Source organism: Staurois parvus, unplaced genomic scaffold (assembly GCF_062004578.1).
Source record: "Staurois parvus isolate SC_StPar_1 unplaced genomic scaffold, SC_StPar_1.0 ptg001150l, whole genome shotgun sequence".
Taxonomy (NCBI): domain Eukaryota; kingdom Metazoa; phylum Chordata; class Amphibia; order Anura; family Ranidae; genus Staurois; species Staurois parvus.
The window spans coordinates 820,373-833,686 of NW_028318946.1; the positions used below are offsets into that span (position 1 = coordinate 820,373).

Below are 13,314 nucleotides of genomic sequence, written 5' to 3' on the forward strand. Positions count from 1 at the left end.
TCCCTTCACTGGCTCCCGATTGCCCAAGGCAATAAATTCAAATTACTAACTCTGACATACAAAGCCATTCATAACGCTGCCCCAAACTACCTCACTGACCTGATACCCAAATACCACCCTACCTGTGCCCTTCGCTCCTCACAAGACCTCCTACTCTCTAGTTCCCTGGTCTCCACCTCCCATGCCCGAATGCAGGACTTCTCCAGGACTTCCCCCATCCTCTGGAACTCCCTACCCCAATCCATCAGACTGTCACCTACCTTCCTCACCTTCAGGCGCACCCTGAAAACCCTCCTCTTCAGGGAAGCCTACCCCACCCTCACCTAACAGCCGTTCTCCTCCACTCCTCCTACCACTCCATCCCCCACAGCCACTTCCTTCTGTACCTCTACCCCCTCCCTCCTAGATTGTGAGCTTGAAACAGCAGGGCCCTCGAACCTCTCATGTATTGTATTGTTACTGTATTGTCTCATGTACTGTCTCCCCACTTTAATGTACAGCGCTGAGCAAACCTTTTGGCGCTATATAAACACTGTATAATAATAATTGATGCCCCTGAAGAAGCAAAGCTTACACCTGAGAAACGCGTTGAGAAAGATTTCTATTCCATCACCTCATTAATCAGCTCACAATTTATTCTATATTATGTTTAGGCAACTGACTGGAGAAAAAATGTATGGTTATACTGATAGCCAATGGGTGTTGGATGGGGAAATTCATGCATGAGATGAAACAGATATACAATCTTCATATTCGTACCAAGCCAATAACTCTAGAAATACTGGAGAACCAGAGAAATAGCATTTTTTTAAAGCAGGAATGGCAGCCACATATTTCCCCCAAGACGGGGTTACGTTAAGCGCATAGCAGTAAAACAGATCAATTAGCATGTTGTACGAGTCCTGTATAACTTGGTAATACATTCCTAGACAAGTGTGTTACAAGCCGCTAGTCACAGGTTTCAGTGTGGACAGGGTCCAAATTTTCGTTGTCCCTGCATTTCTTTCAGAATCTTCTACATGCCCTATAGATAATAAAATGAAGCGTATAAGTATAAAAAAAACAATTAAAAAAGACAAATCAGACACAAAAAATTTGTAGCGCCCCCCCCGGTGGCAGTTTGCTCAGCCAGTTCCAGTGCCACAGCCTATTGTAAAGTTTGCAGCAAGATATGTTGGAAATCTCTCCCATTGCTCTGGTTTAGTCTTCTTGGCTTTCAGGGAATTACCCTTTTACCTTTACTTCGATGTATGGGGCCCCTGCATTCTGTGGTTATAGACCAAGTCTGTCAGGGGTCACACCAAACATTGGCCCAAATGACACAAGGGTTGTGAGTTACAAGGCATGTGGTCCTCATCTCTAGAGGGAACTCTGCAGACCTTTAGAGGGAACTAAATGGATGACACCACAGACCCCAATATGGGGCTTTTACATGGATCTGCATTTGGGTAATAAAGCATCTTCAAAGATCCTCACCCTCCAGGCAACCTTCACACCTATCCACTCCTCCTCCCTCTAAATAGCACATTTTTTATTTATTTATTACCTTAAAAAAAGTGTTCGGGCCACCCCAAGGTTTATGTCGAAGATGGAGAAATAGTGGTCACCCCCTCCCTCTAGCTTCTAGTGTTAACTCACATTGGCCCCAAGAGACACAAAGGTTGTGAGTTACAAGATGTGGTCCTGACTAGAAAATTGTCACCATCGTGAGGCTGGTCAACCACACAGTACTTCTCTTGCTTATCACTAGTTTTCCAACCCATCTGCTTTGCTTACTTTCTGGGTAAAGGCCACCCTACGAGCCACAGGATTTAAGAGACTCAGAACACCTTCTTCTTGAGCGTCATTTTCAACATGGGTCCTTTCCCCATCACTGGCCAGGTCCAGGACCACCAAACCAGTACACCCTCAGTAGAGTTCTCCAGTTTTCTTGGGGGACCCATAGAGAAGGTGTATGTGGCGTTCCCTCAAAGGGGAAGGCTGTTTCACAAAAAGTTCATATTTTCCCTGTTGAGGCCCTAATTCTCTCAAGAAGGCCTCTCACTTTCCTAAATATTCTCCTTCTCCATGACACCACCCCTCCTTACTATTTTTACTCTTAACTGAAAGGGCAGTGGAGACCTCTAGAGGGTAATAAATAGATGACACCCCAGACCCCAATATGGGGCTTTTACATGGATCTGCATTTGGGTAATAAAGCATCTTCAAAGATCCTCACCCTCCAGGCAACCTTCACACCTATCCACTCCTCCTCCCTCTAAATAGCACATTTTTTATTTATTTATTACCTTAAAAAAAAAAAGTGTTCGGGCCACCCCAAGGTGCATGTCATTCGCCCAGGCGAAGATGGAGAAATAGGGGCCACCTCCTCCCTCTAGACACAAAGGTTGTGAGTTACAAGACATGTGGTCCAGACTAGGAAATTGTCACCAACGCGAGGTTGGTCAACCATACAGTACTTCTCTTGCTTACCACCAGTTTTCCAACCCATCTACTTTGCTTACTTTCCAGGTAAATGCCACCCTACGGGCCACAGGATTTAAGAGACTCAGAACACCTTCTTCTTGAATGTCATTTTCAACATAGGTCTTTTCCTCGTCACTGGTCAAGTCCAGGACCATGAAACCTGTACACCCTCAGCAGAGTTCTCCTGTTTTCCATGGGGACCCATAGAGAAGGTGTATGTGGCGTTCCCTCAAAGGGGAAGGCTGTTTCACAGAAAGTTCACATTTTCTCTGTTGAGGCCCTAATTCTCTCAAGAAGGCCTCTCACTTTCCTAAATACTCTCCTTCTCCATGACACCACCCCTCCTTACTATTTATACTCTTAACTAGAAGGGCAGTGGGGACCTCTAGAGGGTAATAAATAGATGACACCCCAGACCCCAATATGGGGCTTTTACATGGATCTGCATTTGGGTATTAAAGCATCTTCAAAGATTAAAGCGGATCCTCACCCTCCAATCAACCTTCACATCCATCCACTCCTCCTCCCTCTAAATAGCAGTTTTTATTTATTTACTTATTATTTATGAAGATGGAGAAATAGTGGTCACCCCCTCCTCCTAGCTTCTAGTGTTAACTCACCAAAAGGTCTGGTTTACTCTGTTCATCTCCTGTACAGCAGATAGCACACATGGCATACCCACCGCAATCCTTTTTTAGGGGGAAAAAAGGCAAGCACCCTTCTGTGGAAGCCCATAGGGACCAAAGTTCACTCTACCAAAGCTGCACTTGGACGGGTTGGATAACATTTAGCAGCTGGGGGTAAATCCCGTTGGATTTAGCGCTTTGTTTCTGACAAAAGCATAGTTCCAGTTTAACCTATTGGCTCTGCATTTATCCAATGAGACATTTTACATTTTCCAAAGCAATAGAGTATGGCGACACATACCGTGATTTGGTTACCGTATGACGGTATGTGCAGCGCCCCCTATTAGCCATCCAAGGAACATCCACGATAAGTTGTATTGGGAACTGTGTCTTGAAGATGCTCCATTTGGTGGATTAGGTTCTGCAAAAATAAATCAACAGTATATATATGGACAGATTCTCAATGGTTAAGTCGTGCATAGAAATGTATAAATACATTGCGTGAATATAAGAGGACTTTAAAGGGAACCTACCAAGGTTTTGAGTCAAAAATATTCAATTATTGATTTATTTTTTTTACTTTAAAAACTACATGTTTTAGAAATGATCAGTTATATTTGCTTTAAATATATAAATACTGTTTTCATTTCACAGATAAACTTTTAATACATGACAGCGGATTCCCAGACACAGCATAATGGAAACTCCCTGCCTTCAGGCTGGCTGTGTCTGATTGAAACCTCAGCAAGAACTGTTTAATATAGGAGACACTGCTATGACATTTTCATGTGTGTAGGTATACATTTCAGCTTCAAGTGGGTCAAAACCAGTTTTCTTTATTTGGGACAGAGTTTAGAGGGGTTAGAACCCCTGTCGTTTTTTTTTGTCTCTTTAATAGGGAGTTCTGACTAAAAAGGAATTTTCTTTCACTCTTCTGAAGAGGAATAGTATAGATCAGGTTTTCTTAACCTTTTTACCCAAAAGGAACCCTTGCAATAATTTTCAGGTCTCAGGGAACCCCCACTAAGATTATTCCTCTGGTGGTCATTAGGAAAATTCCCCTTACATTGGTGGTGGTCAGAGGGAAGCATGTTCCCCTTACAGTGGTGGCCAGAATTCAACCCTTACAGTCATGCCTCTGGCTCTGCCAAGTGGTGTTGAACCCAGTGGTGTATTTAGGTCTTGTGCTGCCCTAGGCAACACAAAAATCATACACCTTCCACCAACATACCATCCCACCCGCCAAGAGAGCCTGACACCAACCAACACCACAGCACCCCCTTTCCCACCCGAGAGAGCTTTCCACTAAAACCAGCAAATGCCTTGTTTGCCTTGCAGTAAATGCGCCCCTGGTTGGACCCAGAACTATGCAGGCACCATCACATGGGACGTCACTCAGCCACAGCTCAAGGAACCCCTGGCCACCTCTGGGGCAACCTTGGTTGAGAATGGCTGGTATAAAATTCCACTTGACTGACAACTCTGAGTCTGCTGGGGCAGCTGACATTACATCCAAGATGGCGGTGCCAAGCAATAGTCTTTGGGATGTCTACAAAAGGGAGGCTTTCATAAGTAAACAACGTGCCTAAGATATGATAAATACACATATAATTTTAAGGGAATATTTTTGTTGAAATTAATGTGCTGGAGACAGGGCCACACCATGAGAGGAGAGAGGTGGTGCAATCAAAGTGCAGCAAGTTTGGAACATTTATTCCCATATAAAAATGGCAATTCATGGAGTGACGTCGGCCTTCCCCTTCCTGGTGTACCCGTGACTGTAGGAAACGCTGGGAGCTACCAGCGCCACCTTAGACATCGGATCCACACCTAAGGTCGCAGCCGTGGACCACAGCGGATTGACTTTATAGGACGAGCGCTCTTTTATCATCTATCCTTTGAGTTGCCATTTTTATATGTGAATCAATATTTCTAACTTGCTGCACTTAGATGGCTCTGCCTCTCTCTCCTCATCTTCCCACAGAGTCTCTTCTAGCTGGATGCAAGCTGGCAGCCTCCAAGTAAAGCCTACCCCATTTGGACTTACAGTTATGTTCAAAATAATATCAGTCAGACATCACTAACCGGATCAATCACTGTTTTTGGTGGAAATGATATTTTTACATGGCAAATAATTTCCTAGCAGGTGTAGTAGAGTCATAGAAATCCAACAGACCCAACAGTCATGACATGCATGCTGCTGATTCTGTGTCATTGAATCACTCATTGAAAGGGGCGTGTTCAATATAATAGCAGTGTGGAGTTCTATTAGTGAGGTCATTTATTCTTTGAAAAACAGGTGGCAATTATTGCCCTTATTTAAGGAAGGAAGGCAGCAAATGTTGGACATGCTGGTTACAGTGCATTTCTCTCTGAAATTCTGCGGAAAATGGGTCGTTCCAGACATTGCTCAGAAGAACAGCGTGCCTTGATTAAAAAGTTGATTGGAGAGGGGAAAACATATAAAGAAGTGCAGAAAATGATCGGCTGCTCAGCTAAAATGATCGCAAATGCTTTAAAATGACAACCAAAACCTGAAAGACGTGGAAGAAAGCGAAAAACTACCATTGGAATGGATAGAAGAATAGCCAAAATGGGGCGGACTCAGCCAACAATCAGCTCCAGGAAGATGAAAGAAGGTGTGACGTTCCCTGTGAGGACTGTTACAATTAGAAGACGCCTATGTGAAGCCAAGCTATCTGCAAGAAGTCCCCGCAAAGTCCCACTGTTGGGAAAAAGACGTGTGCTGAAGAGGTTACAATCTGCCAAAGAGCACATTGACCGGCCTAAAGAGAAATGGTGCAACATTTTGTGGGCTGATGAAAGTAAGATTGTTCTTTTTGGGTCTAGTGGGCGGAGACAGTTTGTCAGACGACCCCCAAACACTGAATTCAAGCCACAGTACACTGTGAAGACAGTGAAGCATGGTGGTGCTAGCATCGTGATATGGGGATGTCTCTCATACTCCGGTGTTGGGCTTATTTATCGCATACCAGGGATCATGGATCAGTTTGAATCCATCAGAATACTTGAAGAGGTCATGCTGCCTTATGCTGAAGAGGAAATGCCCTTGAAATGGGTGTTCCAACAAGACAACGACCCCAAACACACCAGTAAACGTGCAACATCTTGGTTCCAGACCAACAAGATGGACGTTATGGAGTGGCCAGCCCAATCCCCGGATCTTAATCCAATAGAAAACTTGTGGGGTGACATCAAAAATGCCGTTTCTGAGGCAAAACCAAGAAATAGAGAACTGTGGAATGTGGTCCAATCATCCTGGGCTGGAATACCTGATCACAGGGGCCAGAAGTTGGGGGACTCCATGCAACACAGATGTACAGCAGTTCTCAGAAACAGTGCGACTACAACCAAATATTCATGAAGTCATTCAAAGGAAAGCAAAATCTTCAAACATTTCTCAGTTTATATAGTGAATGTTTGAGTTTGTAAAGAAGAATACAAACACTGCGATTTTTTTGAACAATCTAATATTCACTTTTCTTCCATTTTTTTAGAGGAACAACACAAACTTGATATATTTTTCTTCATGTTTTGATTTGGAATAGAATGTGTCGTGTTCCCAATGCATTTGTGTGGATGGAAATAAAAGCTATTAGAAGGATTTTGAGCTTTATTCACTTTTTTCAACACACTGCTATTATTTTGAACACAACTATATATATGGACTAACAATTGTACAATACAGGAATCCCTCCCTTTTCTACCAGGCTGCCCCACTTGGTTGGTCCCCAGCTAGTGATACATTATTGCAGCGGCCACTCCAGCCTCTCTCGAGTGTGGCAAAACACTCAATCGTTTGGCCACCCGCTGCTAAAAAAGGATCAGGTGGGGTTTCTAGTGCTCTAGGGTGCATTGGCAGCCCATTCTAAATTAACGGGCTGTTTTAACGCAACATACTTTAACATGTGGCGTAACACAACACAAAGGTATGAACCTGAACTAAAAATGGAACACAACTTTATTGGGGGGGGCAGAATGAGGAAAGGATGGAACCACGGCTGTCTGGGTCCTCATTGAGGGGGTTTGCTTACACTGCCATTCTTACCGGAACAAAACACAAAGTCCCAAAAGTTGACAGTGGTCAAGGCAAGGGTCTCCTAGCTGGGACACCTATTCCAATGACACGTGTTGTGGCTCTGGCACAAGAATTGTTGAATAATTCTTCCCAACTGGCACAACAGTGAAGGAAAACCTAATTGAAGGTCTCTGCTGAAAACCCAGAATATTATGGAGATGTAATACTTGCACCCTGCTCAGGCTCTGCATTGTAATTACTCACCAGTAACAAAGAGATTGAAATTCTGGCCTCCGGTGCTTCCATTCACCAGGCGTATGTTTGCTCGATACATGCCTTGGTCTTCCATCTTTAGTTGAATCATGAACAAGGAGCCATCCTTTAATGCATGTAGCCTTCCTGTATATCGTGTGTCTCGTATTACGATATCTTCATTTGGTTTAGTTGTAGCAAAATGGTTTCCACCAGCTGTGACCCATGTTATGTCCCGTTTCTGTCCCTCTTTGTCTAATTGTAGGGTCACGTTGTTTCCTTCTGGAACAGTGAAATTAGTGACTCCAGCATAGCATACGTCAAGGAGTATACCTAACAAATAAAAAAAAAAATACAAGGCCGTATGTACGGTTGTTACTTGTACATTTAGATGAGAAATACAACAAAGTCTGTTTTTCATGCAAATATATAAATTCATATGCCATGCTGCCAAATGTTAGTTGACGCTTGACCATCGCACCTTGATGAGCTTGCTAGACATCCCATTTCAGAACCATGGCCATTATTATTGATCTGTCACTTCTTTGTGGCTTTAACATCCCCCACTCTTTTGGGAAGGTTTTCCACAAAATTTTGGAGGCTGTCTGTGGGCATTTTTGGTCCAATCAGCCAAGAGAACATTTCAGAGGCCAGGTGCCAATGTGGGATGAGAAGACCTGGTTTGCAATCAACATTCCAGTTCATGCCAAAGCAATTCAGTAGGGATGAAGACCACTTGAGTTCCTTCACAACATACTGGTCAAACCATGTCTTTATGGAGCTGGCCGCCATTTATGTTCACAAGCAGGGCTATGTCATGCAAAGACCAGCAATGTGGACCTACTTTGCTAGCAGCCAACAAGTGATGATGTTTGACTTTTATCCAGTTTGGGGGTCCAAGGAAAATTCCCTTGTACCCAGGGGCGGACTGACAACTCATGGAGCCCCTGGGCAATAGGAGATCATGGGGCCCCTGTGTCCTTGCCCAAACTCAAAAAAGCCTATGAAAAAGGTACCAGGGGCATCTCATGGGGCCCCCTACTGACCCCGGGCCCTCGGTCAGTGCCCGAGTTTCCAAATGGTCAGTCCGCCCCTGCTTGTACCCCTTTCCATCTTCTCGAGTACTAACACTAAAGTTGGCCGTACACTATACAATCAGATTACTCAATTTACCAAAACTATGTAATATGAAGACAAAGCTCAATCTTTTTAATTTGTTTCCAAACAGGTAAACCCTTGCAGTACATAGTAGAAGAGATGGTACAATGGGATTGTATAGAGCAGCCTTTCTTGGCTTTTTTTTTTACCATGGGGGAACCCTTGGAAGGTCTTGGGGAACCCTTAGAAGGTCTCAGGGAACCCTTGCTAAAGTGAGGTCACCAAGGGTCAGTAGAAAGAATAAGAGTCTCTCAGCGCTCTCAGTTTGGTACATTAAAAAAAACATCAAATAAATGTTTAGATAGTACTTATTCCTACTGGTGGAACTGCAGAGTTGATGATGTAATGAAGTTCTGGCTCAGGATGGTGGATACAAGTATTCAGCAGCCTTTATAATAGTTCATATGGAATGAAGACCAGTGATGGATGAATGGATGGATAGATGAAAAGCTCAGATGAAATTCAATTGCTCGGCACATCAGATCCGGGAAGAATCCTCAATGGTGCACAGAAGACAACAAGGTAGCCAAAGTGCAGGAATGAGTAAAAACAATGTATCATCTATTAAACCAATATCCAAACTTACATTCAAGTAACAGAGGGGCTGCTTAGACGTAGAGGGAAATGACAGAGAGAATGGTGAGCAGACCGGCTAAAGCTGTCATCCACAGGAAACCAGACCCACCGCGTAAAGATGGAAAGCATCAGCATCAACAGCTGTCCTCAACAAACCCGGCATACACTAAGAAATGTGAAGGGGGCATGTATAACGCGTTTCAGAGGCCAAGCCTTCTTTGTTAAGGTACTTGAGAAAGGAGGACGGCCTCTGAAACATGTTATACATGCCCTCTTTGCGCATTTCCCGATGTATGCCCGGTTTGTTGAGGACGGCCGTTGATGCTTCTCCTTCCCATCTTTACACGGTGGGTCTGGGTACTTAAATGTAAGTGTGGATATTTGTTTCTTTATTAAATGATACGTTGTTTATACTAATTCCTGCGCTTTGGCTACCTTGTTGTCTTCTATATGTCAGTGGAAAGAATGCCTCTTACATTGGTGGCCATTGGGAAGGAACGGTACTCATTGAACACAAAATCAGATAGGAGGTGAATTAGACCCAGATCAAGGGAGATCTAGCAATCTCTGGAGGAACTCTAGAGCTCCATGAAATCCTAGTTGAGTATGGCTGGTATAGGCAGGGCTGCTGTTAGAAACCATGGGGCCCCATACAGCTTCAGTTTACTGTTCTTAACTTATAAATGAACACAGTGAGTGATCGGTACCAATCACTCATTGTGGTCATTCAGGAAAGAGAGGGTCTGGTAAATGTGACATATTTACTGGAACTTCTCCCGACTCTCCATCCTGAGGGGGGAAACGATTGGTGCACAGGGAGAATGATGGGTGCATGGGGGGCAATTACTGGAACCAATCCCTTGTACGGCCCTTTCCGCAGAAGCTGAAAGCCAGCGAGAATGAGAGGAGAAGAAGCCGGCTTTCAGCTGCTGCAAAAAGAGCCATACAGGGGATTGGTTCCATTAACTTCCCCTCCGCTGTGCTGATCACCCTCCCTGCCCACATCCAATTCACCTAGCTGCCCAGCCCTCCTTCTGGCCTGGGCCCCGTGCAGGAGAACTGGTGGTACCCCCTTATTCACGGCCATGGGAATAGGGTATGGCCGGATTAACACAACCACTAGCACAAAGATGAAACGGCAAGCTCAAGCAACGTTCCCTACTAGTGTCAGCAACCCAAGATATTATAGTGACCACCTAAGAAAATACTTACCGATTTGGAGATGAAGAAGGACCATCAACCGGAAGGAAAAGTCATTCATGTTTTTCCAAAAATATTTTCCACTTCGATGGGAAAAAAAAGAAGAAAAACAAAACATTTGTAAGATGAATCAGGAGGCCCTGTCACAGGCACAAGAGGACATGCGATCCCTACGTCAGCCCTACAGCAAAGTCATTCATCACCAGCCCATCCCTACGGTATGGTAGATGCTGGAGAGTAATATTGCCCAGCAGGATCGTCGTGGTCATCTGAACCTCGGGGCAACCACAGCAACGCTACCACTACTGGGCTTGCATCGGCCACTAGGTCCTTGTGTGGATTTCTACCCCTACAGGCTACCCCTGGCTACATTTAGGGCGATAATGCCCTTTACAAATATTTTTTTCACCCCTACAGGCTTGGCCTGAATGCCTCTCGGGTCCTCAGGCTGGACTGCTCATGTTTGGCTGAGAAGTATACGCCTCTCATTGACTTCATATAGAAAGAGTACATCTTTGCCCCCCGAAGAAGAGAAACTCGAAACGCATCGGAAAAATGACTACATTAGAACAATCTGCATCTGTGTTGGTTTCCACTAGTTGGACCATGAAGTTTATGTAATTAACTGTATTATGTTTCCATGAGAATATTTTTACCAAATCGGCCAAAGTTTTTGTTTTTAGATGTTTTCATCTCGTCATAATAAAAGTCTGATATTTAAAAATATATATCTACTGTTTGTGGACAGCGGTAGCTTTAAAGTCCCATACGACCAATATGTTTGCTTTCCTTTATAGATTTTAATGGGGATGTTGACGCCTTGGTCAGTTCATTCCTTGGCTTATTTTTACATAGGGAGGGGTGTTATTGTATACAGGGAGGGGAGGGGCAGTCTGTACAGGGAGGGGGATAGTCTGTACAGGGAGGGGCTAGTGTATACAGGGAGGGGAGCAGTCTGCACAGGGAGGGGGGCAGTTTTTACTGGGAGGGGGGCAGTCTGTACAGGGAGGGAGGCAGTCTGTACAGAGAGGGGAGCAGTCTGTACAGGGAGGGGGGCAGTCTGTACAGGGAGGGAGGCAGTCTGTACAGGGAGGGGAGCAGTCTGTACAGAGAGGGGGGCAGTCTGTACAGGGAGGGGAGCAGTCTGTACAGGGAGGGGGGCAGTCTGTACAGGGAGGAAGGCAGTCTGTACAGGGAGGGGAGCAGTCTGTACAGAGAGGGGGGCAGTCTGTACAGGGAGGGGAGCAGTCTGTACAGGGAGGGGGGCAGTCTGTACAGGGAGGGAGGCAGTCTGTACAGGGAGGGAGGCAGTCTGTACAGGGAGGGGAGCAGTTTGTACAGGGAGGGGGTAGTGTATACAGGGAGGAAGGCAGTCTGTACAGGGAGGGGGGCAGTCTGTACAGGGAGCGGTTAGTGTATACAGGGAGGGGAGCAGTCTGTACAGGGAGGGGAGCAGTCTGTACAGGGAGGGGGTAGTGTAAACAGGGAGGGGAGCAGTCTGTACAGGGAGGGGCTAGTGTATACAGGGAGGGGGTAGTCAGTACAGGGAGAGGGGCAGTCTGTACAGGGAGGGGACAGTTTGTACAGGGAGGGGGACAGTCTGTACAGGGAGGGGTGCAGTCTGTACAGAGAAAGGCAGTCTGTACAGGGGGGGACAGTCTGTACATGGAGGAGGGGGCAGTCTGTACAGGGAGGGGTTCCGTCTGTGCAGGGGGGGCAGTCTGTACAGGGGGAGGTGGGGGCAGTCTGTACAGGGAGGGGAGGGCAGCCTGTACAGGGAGATGGGGTATGTCTGTACAGGGAGGGGGGGGCAGTCTACACAGGGAGGGGGGCAGTCTGTACAGGGAGGAGGGGGCAGTCTGTACAGGGAGGAAGGACAGTCTGTACAGGAGGGGTAGTATATACAGGGAGGAGGACAGTCTGTACAGGGAGGGAGGCAGTCTGTACAGGGAGGTGGGGGCAGTTTGTACAGGGAGGTGGGGGCAGTTTGTACAGTGAGGGGGAGTAGTCTGTACAGGGAGGGGGGGGCAGTCTACACAGGGAGGGGGGGCAGTCTGTACAGGGAGGAGGGGGCAGTCTACACAGGGAGGGGGGGCAGTCTGTACAGGGAGGGGAGACAGTCTGTACAGGAGGGGTAGTATATACAGGGAGGAGGACAGTCTGTACAGGGAGGTGGGGGCAGTTTGTACAGGGAGGTGGGGGCAGTTTGTACAGGGAGGGGGAGTAGTCTGTACAGGGAGGGGGGCAATGACTATCTATCTTTCTAGAATCTCTTTACAGACACAGATATATGATCCCTCTCAGTACATGAAATGTCTGTGAAGCCCTCCCTCCCTCCATGGATCTGTGGTTGGAATGTCTCTAGAGAAGGCCTCATGCTCCCCCCCCCCCTCTATGATATGAGGATGGACTCTTGATCTCTATAGAAGAAGGATCTGGCCACCACTGGTCTCTTGGTGGACTTACATTCTCTTGGTTGGCCTTCTCCTATACCTTCATTTTGGAGGGGTGATCATCACATGCGCCTAAGCAGAATCTCCTTCCTGCTGATGACGTAATACAGAGTGGGGGGGGGGGGAGTTTGTTAACCCCTTTAGTCTCAGAGCCATCCCTCTCCCTCTCTATCATCTTCTCTCAATCCCATTGACTTTAAAGGGAGCGCACTACAACCGTGAGCCAAGCGTCCCGCTCGCAATTGCGCAGTGCGATTTTTTTTGGCAGTGCGAAAGAAGCCTTAAAAATGATACTGTTGGAGAAAAACTTTAAGTTCAGCTCCTTCAAATCTTCCTGTTAATGCGATCAAAAATGAACGCCGAATTGCACCGCTAACGATTACAAAAATCGAATGAACGTTCTTAAAATGAAACAAAAATTTGTACAAAATTCTACTAGTGTATGGCCAGCTTGGTAGGGCTGTAAGGTAGAACTAAAGGCGATTTATTTTTTTTTTTTCATTTTTGGATACGGCAAAGCCAACCATGAGCTTGTAGATTTTCG

At 45.8% G+C, this 13,314-nt stretch overlaps 1 protein-coding gene across 2 annotated transcripts; it reads right to left on the reverse strand.

Annotated features, from left to right (window-relative positions):
* Positions 1 to 617: 617 nt before the first annotated feature.
* On the reverse strand, positions 618 to 12,885 carry LOC149439168 (uncharacterized). Of its 2 annotated transcripts, none has more exons than XM_089659350.1 (5): positions 12,784 to 12,885; positions 10,330 to 10,400; positions 7,396 to 7,716; positions 3,394 to 3,513; positions 618 to 1,024 (listed from the first exon to the last, which is right to left on the reverse strand). In XM_089659350.1, exons 2-4 carry the CDS (start codon positions 10,376 to 10,378, stop codon positions 3,404 to 3,406), a joined length of 480 nt encoding a protein of 159 aa, XP_089515476.1. In that variant the 5' UTR covers positions 10,379 to 10,400; positions 12,784 to 12,885; the 3' UTR covers positions 618 to 1,024; positions 3,394 to 3,403. The 2 variants fall into 2 exon arrangements, with proteins under 2 accessions (XP_089515476.1, XP_089515477.1); XM_089659351.1 differs by having other exon boundaries at positions 12,811 to 12,865.
* Positions 12,886 to 13,314: the final 429 nt, after the last annotated feature.